We start from the raw sequence: 10439 nt of genomic DNA, 5'->3' as shown, positions 1-10439 counted from the left end.
ATTTTTAAAAATTAATTTTATATATTGATAGAAAAAACATAAGAAGCCTAAATGAATTTCTAATTTAGATAGAGACTTTGTAAGTGTAACCAATGAGGAACAAATTGATGATAAATAAAGATAAATAAATAAATTAAATAAAATTAAATATTTTAAATTGTTTTAAAGGTGCAAAAATGCTACAGCAAGAAACGAATTGTGTGCGTCAGTTAGGCGTCGAAACGACATTCCAATGTCGTACACCCCAAAATTTTAAGTGTCGTTGTATCTTTGATTTGTATTATATATAATCATTGTTATTATTATTATTTATATTTATTTATTATTTATTTATACAACGTGGAAATTTTCAAGTATCAAATTTGCTCGGAGGCGCTTAGTTTTTTTTTAATTTTTTTTTTTCGAATTTTTTGAACACGAATTAAATGAGGACAAAGAAAGATTTAAAAGATTTATATATTTTATTTTCTTAAATTGTATACGCCCCACCTACTGCTGGACATTCCGAGCCCGGACATCGAACTGTTTCTACGGACTTTCGACGGTATTTTTTAGCGTTTTTTTTATATAAAAAAATTTTTTTATTTCTTAAAAAAATAAAAAATTTGATGTATGTTTTTTTTTTGCAAATAAAAATGATAATAATTAAAAAATTTAGAATTCGAATTTATAGAAAAACAAATGAGTCAATTGAAAATCAAATTTAATTAATTTTAAAAAGAAATTATATAAATAAAATTGAATTTAAGATGATGCTGGTTTTTATTTTTTTTTTTGAATTTTATTTTTGATATTGTGGAATTTAAAATTCAAAAATAAACTACATACCAATATGATACGTAAAAAGATATTTTAGATTATGTGGGTGTATGAAAAAAATATACATAAAAAATACTAGGTGAATATTATAAATTCCTTAAAGTGGTTATTAATCAAATATATTTTATTTTGCATATGTCGAGACATGCGGTTGAACAGAGGTCAAAAGTTGAGCAAACCCGCGCTCTTTTTATCTGTTCAAATAACACCAACGCTATTATTATTATTTATTTATTTAATAAAAATACCTATGTACTAAAAAACATTAACATAAAATTATTATTGTTATGTTATAATTTTTTTATAAATTAATTAAATCATTCATATTAATGAATTCATTTTACATTCAATAATAGTACCTCAAAACAACTAAATAAATTGTAAAAAAAAAAACCAAAATCTCAATTATATTAAGCTCTAAATTAATAGTAAAAATGACTATTAAAATACCGTATTTTTATGATTGTTTAGCTTAGATTAATCATGTGATAATTGTACTTGAAAAATATTCATAATTTGCATGAATATAATCATGATCATGCAACATGCTTGGTACAAAAAATAATTAGTTAAAATTAATTATAAAATTTATCAAAAGACGAATAATATAATGCGGCATATAAAAATAATAAAATTTAAAAATTAAAAAATAAACGCGAGAATGCAGCCTGGCGCCAATGTATATACAAGTGAATGGGCGCCTCATGGATTTTTAATGACTCATGAACGATCATTAACTGTATAATAAAATAAAAAATAAATTAAATGTTTTTTTTCTTTTCATATGAGAAATTTACAATATGTTCACATGGACAAAATAATAATGTCATTTAAATGAAGACCTCCTGGAGACAACGTATATAATTATAATTTAAAAAATAAAAAATAAAACATACAAATATAAAATTCATTTTTAAATCTAACATGTTACTTGTCCATGACGTATCTCTCCCACAACGAGCTTATATTTATTTTATTTATTATTACTTTTTTGTTTTATAAAAAAAAAAAATGATATATATATAATTTTTTATCAAGTTTAAAAGTTATAAAATATATTTATTTATGTAGGAATTAATTTTAAAAGTTTAGTTGCATACCGGAACTGTTGTGGACATGCAGGAGCCTGAGAGTCGTGCTATGTGATAAAAAAAAATATATAAAATAAAATCCACGACGACCCTAACACAAAGTAGACGACTAACAAGAAAATCCAAGCTAAATCGAGACAGCTACATCATTATGAAGAGGCGTGCTCCTGGTATACTTATTTTTCTTTTTATTTCAAGTTTATTTCTTTTATTTTATCATCAACATTATTTATTTTTTATAAATTTCATTTTTAGTTAATTCAAGTGTTAATTTTGATGATCAATAAAATTGATAATTTAACTTAATTAATAGGTAAAAAAGCTGATAAAAATCCTGACATTTATGGTAAATTTAAATCTATATTGATGGAAGCTATTATCGATCAAATTTATTGGAATGTTCTAATGATTAAATGATGAATTTAACATGATTTTTTTTGTTATTTTGTTTTAGCAATATCAAATTGTAAATAAGCGAAATAAAAAATATAATAACTGTCTTGCGATTATGGCTTTTTTTTACGGACTGTTATTATTTATATATAAATTCAAGTTGATTTGTTGGATTGTTTTTTATTTTTTATGCAGACGCCAGTCCGTTACATTTGACGGGACATGGTACACCAGGACGCGCCACACTTCCTGCATAAAAAATCCCTCTAACTAATGATCCATTAAAATTCTTATCTGACATATTAAATTGTTTATATTATTTGCAAATTGTAGATGTCTTTTTTTCACTTGTTTTATATATCCTCATTTTTATATTAATCAATTATAAATTAATGAAAAAAATATTATGCATCTAAGGGTATCTAAAACCCACTGTTACATATGATTTTCATAATTATTTATTTTTCTTTTGAAAGGTTTGGCTAAGTCAATTAAAATAACGTTCAATTGTTTTTAATTTTTACGAGTATAAATAATTAAGATGAATTTAAAATTTATATTTCAAGTTAATCATTACCTTTTGAAGATGATTGATGTAAACAAGATGCATCTTGACATGCATTGTTTCTGTATCAATCAGCAGGACATGTTGATGATTACATCATTTGTCTCTGTATGACAATTAATAAATCAAACTCATTCATCATCTAATCTGCAAATAGTATAAATAAAATAAATATTTGGCATTTATGTATAAAAAATATTTACCTTTGTTTAGATGATAATATAAACAAAGCCTGGAACTGCCTGGACATGTCTTGCCAACCAAAAAGAGTTCAACAACAATATACAAGTCATTTTTATAAAAGCTAATTACAAAAAAAAAATGTCGAAATATAACAACAACTATTTATCCTAAATAATATAATAGTAAATAAATATATAAAATTCAAATGAACAAAAATAAAATTCTATAAAAAAAAAAATGCTTTATTTACATGAAAATAATTTTTAGTTTCTGTAAATGACGATAGTTGGCAGCAGCATCCAGTTCAAAAAAATCTTTAGTAAATTTTAAACCATCAAGTTGGCAAGGCAACATAAAATTCTAGTTTTATTCTAGTAATAATTGTTAAAAAAAAAAAAATAATAAATGCTTGTCTCTTTTGTGAATAAATTTTTCCAAAAATCATCATAATAGTGTTCGAAAAATCAATTATTATGGTTAAACTTGAATAGACAAAAGTATTAGATTTTTTATTGTATTAAAAAGCATAATTAACATTTAGTTTTTTGATAAATATTTAATTCTCAGCATTGGATTCACTGAAGTTGAAACTTGAAATTATAGTAAGAGTCGATATACATACGTCAGCTTGAAGCATATATAGTACAATCTTCACGATAGATGATGACGATAGCCATTTTCTTGTGTTGATTAAAATTTTAACATAATTTTTTAAATATTTACATTATTATAATTAATTAAATTTTATTATTTACAGAATTATCTTGATTTGTTTAACGTAAAATATACAAGATGATTGATGTCACGGTTAAAACTTTGGACTCACAAAATCATGCATTTACATTGGAAGACGACGTAAGTTATCAAATACATTTGTTAATAACCTCGTATTGATTTTTTTGTTTCTAAAATTATACGCATTGATATGTACCACATAATTTTCCTGTAACAATGCTGATTTTTTGATTAAATTTTTAATAATTATTGTTGCTTTTAATTGTAGATTACTGTCAAAGATTTTAAAGAACATATCACAGGAACAGTTGATATTCCTGTTGATTTACAAAGACTAATTTACTGTGGGAGAGTTCTTCAAGATGACAAACGTCTTAGTGAATATGGTAACAATAGCATTTATTTATATTTAATAATATAATAATAATATGTAATGTTGTATTATAATATATTGATTTTAATTGGTTTTAAAGATGTCAATGGAAAGGTTATACACTTGGTACAACGAGCACCACCATCAACTACCCAACGAAGCAGTAGTTCAAGTCAAAATGATAATCGAAGTGGTGGAGATTTTATGTCATCACCAAGAATACAATATCGTCAAGCTCAATTTGGAAATCCTCTGTATGTTGGTTCTGTATCAATACCAGCTGACGTACTGGAATCAAATGATTGGCCAATACCACAATTGAGTAGTTCATCAGCAAATTCACATTTGGCTATTGTACGTCATATGTTGAATCAAGCAAATCGTGTTATTGATGGTATGGATAATGCAGATACACCATCAAATACTACTGATGAAAATACAACAGCTGAAAGTGAACAAACAACATCAACAGTTGATACTGAAACTACATCATCAACTGCAACAACAACAACAACAACTAATACAACAACAACAACACCACCACCACAGGAAGAACAACGAGAAGATAATGCTGAACAACCAGCTGCAAGTACTAGCAATGAATCTACAACTGAAAATGACAATGAAGGTCTTGTTCCACGTCAATTAGCTGAATTATTAGAAAAATTATTAACAACTCAAGATCGTCTTAGTCCATATATAAGAGAAAGAATTTTATTAACATCAGATGGTTCAGGTAGTTCAACAACACAATCTGATACAACTGCTGAACAAAATCAACGTATTATTGATGGTGTTACTGAATGTTTTCACTTTTTATCACATGCACAACATGCATTAAGTGATATGAGTGTTGATATGCAACAACCACCACCAAGAACAGTACGTTGTCGTCCAACGATGATTCCATCATCAACAATTATTCAAGCTGGTATGCCAATACAAGTTGAAGCACATATTAGTCTTCATGGACAAAGTGACAGTAGTAATGCTGATAGTGAAGATGGTAGTAATAATGGTCCATCACGTGAATCAACTGGTTCAACTGTACCACCACGAACATTTTCACCAACACCAGAATCAGATGAAGCAGGAGAAACACAATCAGAAAATACACAACAACAAGAACAACAAGCAACATCTGGTCAAAATCAATCAGACAATGGTTTTGGTTCACTATTTAATTTTCCAAGTAATGTTGAAGTTGTCATGGAAATGGGACCACAAGCACCACGTGTATGGAGTTATTCAACTAATGGTCAAGGCCAAACAACTGGTACATCAACAGGAAATAATAACAACAACAACAACAACAATAACAACAATAATAATAATAATAATAATAATGATAATAATAGTACAAATACATCAAATAATAATGCAAATGCTAATGGAAATAATAATAATAATAATAATAACAATGGTGGTAGTGGTGGAAGAACTACTATTGGTGGTGCTGGATTAGATTCATTTCCATGGAGTGGTGCACCATCACCTGATATGATACGTACTTTAATACAAGCTATTGCTGGTTCTATGGCACAAGGTAGTACTGCTTTAGCTACTTCAACATCAACACCAACATCAACAAATCAAGCAAATTCAACAACATCAAATAATTCAACACCAACAATTGGTTTATTACATCGTACAGTGACTGTTGCACTTGGTAATAATGAATCACCACCAGGACAAACATCACAATCAAGAGCAAATACTGATACACATCCAACAACATCAACTCAAACACGTACAACACCAAGAACACATGTATTTCATCAACATGCACAAGCACTTGGTGTTAATGTTGCTCAAAGTTTAGAATTTGATCCATTTTTACCATGTAATTCACCACATTTACGTCGTGGACAACAAGCACAAAATAATACAACAACATCAACTCAAACTGGACAAAATGCATTTTCAACAAATGATAATACAACACCATTACAAGCTGGTACAATTAGATTTGGTCCTGGTAATGGTAGTGGTGGTATAACTGGTATAGCTGGTATTGGTAGTATTGGTAGTATTAGTGGTCTTGGTGGTCTTGGTGGTCTTGGTGGTATAACACCAAGATTTGCAACAGTTGCAGGTGTACAAGTTATTAATGCATCTAGTCTTCGTGATCGACCATTGGCTGAGGCTATTAATGAAGCAGCAAGAACATCAAATCGTACATCTCGTCCAATTCCACTTAATAGATTTTTATTAAGTCGTGGAATTAATATTGGAAGTGCACGTGGAGGTACACGTAGAAGAAGTATTATTCAATTAATTTATACTTTATTATCAAAACTATCAATTGGTGATTGGTTTAGAATATTAAATGGTAGTAATGCACCATTGACTGAAGATTTTGGTCGTTCATTGAGACAATTATTACGTGGAGCTATTCCATCACCAACAAATTATGAAAGACAAATTGTTAAATTATTTATTGATGAATTAATACCAAATTTAGAAAGTACATTTGAAAATGAAGAAGCATTTGATAATAATATGCGACCTATTGATTTATGTTTTACAATAAATCAACTTATTGCTGATCGTGGTGAGGGTATTGTACGTTCAATTCTCAATGAAGAATCATTTTCTGGTATTGTTGCTGCTATTCGTACACTTGCTGTTGATATGACAAGACTCATACGTTTTTCTTTAAGAGGACAATCTGGTTTTGACAGAGTTATTGCAAGATTTGCGGCTAACATGTCAAGAGGTACACATGAAACTTTTCGTCAATGGATTATTGGTACTGTTGTTGAATGGTTTTGTCGTTTTGCTCAAAACATTCCAGTTACAACAGATGATTCAATAGCAGCAGTTGTTAAATTACGTTACAAAGAAACTGCTACTCCAACTACAGTTTTTAATACAGCACAACAAACATTATCAACATCATCTCTCAATCAATCATCAGCACAACAAGAGCTAGAGGTAAATAAATAATTTAAAAAAAAACTATCTATTTATGTTGTTGTTTAATAAAATTTGTTATAAAAATAATTTTTTAGCCGATGGAAATTGATGCTGCATCAAGTGAACAACCAGAAAATGATCCTTTGGCATTAGAAGATGGTGAAGATGTACCTACAACATTCCCAGGCCATGAACAACTTTTACCAGTAAATATATTTTTATTTTTATTATTATTAATTAAATAAAATATTATATATTATTATTAATTTATAAATTAAATAGGAATGGGTGCCAATAATTGCTCGTGATGGTTCAAGACAACGTAGACAATTACAACTTGGTATTACTGGTGAAAGTGTTACAAATTTAAGTGATGCATATTTATCAACAATGCCAACAAAAAGACGTAAACTTGTTGAACAACAAAAACCAACATTATTAACAAATACAACATCAAATAATTCACCAGTGCCAACATCAATGGAACGTTTAGTTAGAGATAGTGTTGAACGTGCTGGTATTGAACAAGTTGATGGTGCAGCAAGTGCTGTTGCTGCTGATCCAACAGTTAGACGTGCATTTGGACAAGCAATTAGAGAATGCTTAAATCCAAGAAGATTTCAAACATCTGATTTTCCAGATTCTCTACGTTTTCCAAATGCATCAAGATTATTTACTGAATCAGATAGATCATCACAACAATAGATGATACTATTATTTATCTCTTACTTATACTATTCCTCTCTATCAATTAATCTTTCTATTATTAATTAAACGTTGATAAACACATCAACAATTAAACAAATTTTTCTTTTTTTTTTTTTTTTTTAATTTTATTGACACGTAAAAAATAATTTCAATGTACCGGAAAATCTTAAGAAAAATTAAACAAAAAAAAAAAAAAAGTAATTCTGCATTTGTACGTGTAAATTAAAATAATATAAACTGTTTATCAAAATTAAAATTGTATAAGTTTCTTCTGTGTAAATTAATGGTTTTTTAAATTACAATTATACTTTTTTTTTTTTTATTAATTTTATTTAGATATGAAAACAGAGGTGTTAAAGCACGTGGTAGTTTAATCGAATCCACTGTATAACCGTATATAAAATATTGAGAGAAAAGTAATAATAATAAATGAAAAATAATATTAATTAATTGGCATTTATAATTCGGTGGAAAAAAAGAGAAAGAGAGAGAGAGTGAGAGCATTGAGTATAATAGATTTCAACGAGCGTGAAATAAAAAAAATAAATAAAAGAAATTGAATAAAAAAAAATGAAAAAAAGAATTTCTTTTTATTTTGTATAATATATTCAGTCGATTAGATGGAGAAGAACTCGTCTGTCGATGAGTCTGCGAGTGGATAAAAAATAGAAAATAAAAAAAAATAAAAAAGAATCAAGTAATTGGGCGTGGAAGCGAAAAATTTATGGGGTTGATCGTTCATTAAGGGAAAGAAAAATAATAAAAAATTCAACCCCACTAATGGAAAGAGAAAAAAAAAGAGAGAGAGTTAAAATCCACCTGTCTTTTACTTTGCTGTTTTCAATTCACTTATTACTTTCCTACTCAATTAAAACTTATTTTTTATTTTTTAATATAATATATTATTTTATGTATTTATTAATTTTCTTTTTATTATATAAAATCAATATATTATTTTTAAGCAAATTATTACATTATTATGTATTTTAGTGATAATAATTATACCACTTTAATTCAGTGTATAATTTAACAATAAATAATTTTATTGCCAAGTACAAATTTCACTTAATTATTGCAATAATATCAATAGTTATTTTATTTAATAATTTATTATATCACAACTATTAATTTTTGTTTTTTTTTTTTTAACTTTATCTTTATGATTTAATTACTTTTCTTTAAATTTGATGAATTAATTTAAATATTCGCGGGATTAAATTCAGTTCATTTTTTTGTCAAGTACAGCATTAATGTCGCGAAAAAAAAATAAAAAAAAAAAATTAATTTGCTACGCCATTTTTATTAAACGGTTTTTGGAGGGAATTTGCGTCTCTAGGCTGCTCTGTTATTATTGTTGTTTTGTAATTAATAAATAATGTCAATCAATTAAAAATACACGTCTCATCTAAAAGTTTAAACTATCAAGATTACGTTTCAATATAAATATTTGAATATTTGAGTTAATTACTTGATTATTTTTTGGTCTGTCGTTGATGCCGGTATCCTGTTTTCACGTAATGTATTTACTATTTTATTTTTATCAAATTTATTTGATCTATTATAATGTTAATTTCTTTATTAATAATTAAACTGCATTGTTTTATTATTTTTTAGAATTTTATTAGCTGGTAAAAATCTGTGTCTCTTCTGTCTCACTCAAATGGGTATGTACCATTTTTATTTTATTTTTAATATGATTTATCAAGAAAAAAAATAATCAACATGAATATAGGATGCATTACATGATTATTATTATCAATTATTATTAATTTTTAAATTGATAATAATTGTTTTTTTTTATTTTATCATTGTGGTTTTGGCAGTGCCCTGATTGCACATGTGTGTGTGTATGATTATGAAATGACGTCATATCAATACTCACATTAGTGTTTTATACATATCAACAATGTATATATAAATTGATTTTAAACATATCATTGTCTAAAAGCCCAATTCAGGACTTTTTTAAAAACTAGTTTAAACTATTTCTTTGTATTGTTTGACACTAGATACAAAAAATCAAACATAACAATTAATTACAGACATACTTTGTTGATGTCAAATGAAATGTTGATTACTCATTTAATAAGTAGAATAAATTTAGCTACTTAAACAATATCGTAATCAGTATCTTGACCTTGTCATGATTTTATATATTGACAATAAATAATATAAGTTATTAAATAACTTGATGAATCAATTAAATTAGCCTGGATCATCTAAGTTGAATTAAATGCACTCTAAAACATCCTATTATTTATTTATTTTTTTTTAAATGTAACTTTAATCATGTTAATTATATTTTTTTAAATATACATCTACAATTAATTAAAAATAATAAATACTATTTAATGTTAATTTTTATCAACAGTTTTCATAAATATTTGGCTTTAAAAATATCAGAGAGAATCTGGTAACATCATGGAACATCTTTATATCCAGCATTTAAACACAAGCTTCCATTTGCTAAATGACACTGATAAAAGGTAAAAATAATATTTAAATTTAATTATACATATATCTACTTGACGCTTTATCTCTTTTCATTTACATTGAAAATTCAAAACCAGTAGCATTTATATATATATTTTGTAATTCATCGGCATAACAAACCTTTTTTGCATGTGCACATGCGGGTCTGTGTATATATACA

At 26.6% G+C, this 10439-nt stretch overlaps 1 protein-coding gene and 2 long non-coding RNA genes across 3 annotated transcripts; 2 read left to right on the top strand and 1 right to left on the bottom strand.

The window, feature by feature from the left end:
• Positions 1-2435: 2435 nt before the first annotated feature.
• On the bottom strand, positions 2436-3299 carry LOC122859714. Its single transcript, XR_006374379.1, has 3 exons — positions 3072-3299; positions 2881-3015; positions 2436-2552 (listed from the first exon to the last, which is right to left on the bottom strand). It is a non-coding gene; the product is annotated as an uncharacterized LOC122859714 (long non-coding RNA).
• A 114-nt stretch (positions 3300-3413) lies between these two features.
• Positions 3414-8433, top strand: LOC122859692 (large proline-rich protein BAG6). The gene is made up of 6 exons (XM_044163380.1): positions 3414-3653; positions 3809-3906; positions 4055-4172; positions 4260-7096; positions 7174-7284; positions 7361-8433. Exons 2-6 carry the CDS (start codon positions 3844-3846, stop codon positions 7781-7783), a joined length of 3552 nt encoding a protein of 1183 aa, XP_044019315.1. The 5' UTR covers positions 3414-3653; positions 3809-3843; the 3' UTR covers positions 7784-8433.
• A 668-nt stretch (positions 8434-9101) lies between these two features.
• Positions 9102-10266, top strand: LOC122859684. The gene is made up of 3 exons (XR_006374378.1): positions 9102-9300; positions 9401-9450; positions 10158-10266. It is a non-coding gene; the product is annotated as an uncharacterized LOC122859684 (long non-coding RNA).
• The last annotated feature ends 173 nt before the right edge of the window (positions 10267-10439 follow it).

Source organism: Aphidius gifuensis, linkage group LG1 (genome assembly GCF_014905175.1).
Source record: "Aphidius gifuensis isolate YNYX2018 linkage group LG1, ASM1490517v1, whole genome shotgun sequence".
NCBI classification, from domain to species: domain Eukaryota; kingdom Metazoa; phylum Arthropoda; class Insecta; order Hymenoptera; family Braconidae; genus Aphidius; species Aphidius gifuensis.
Note: the sequence above shows the minus strand (reverse complement) of the source record. Positions and strands in the feature narration are given on the sequence as shown.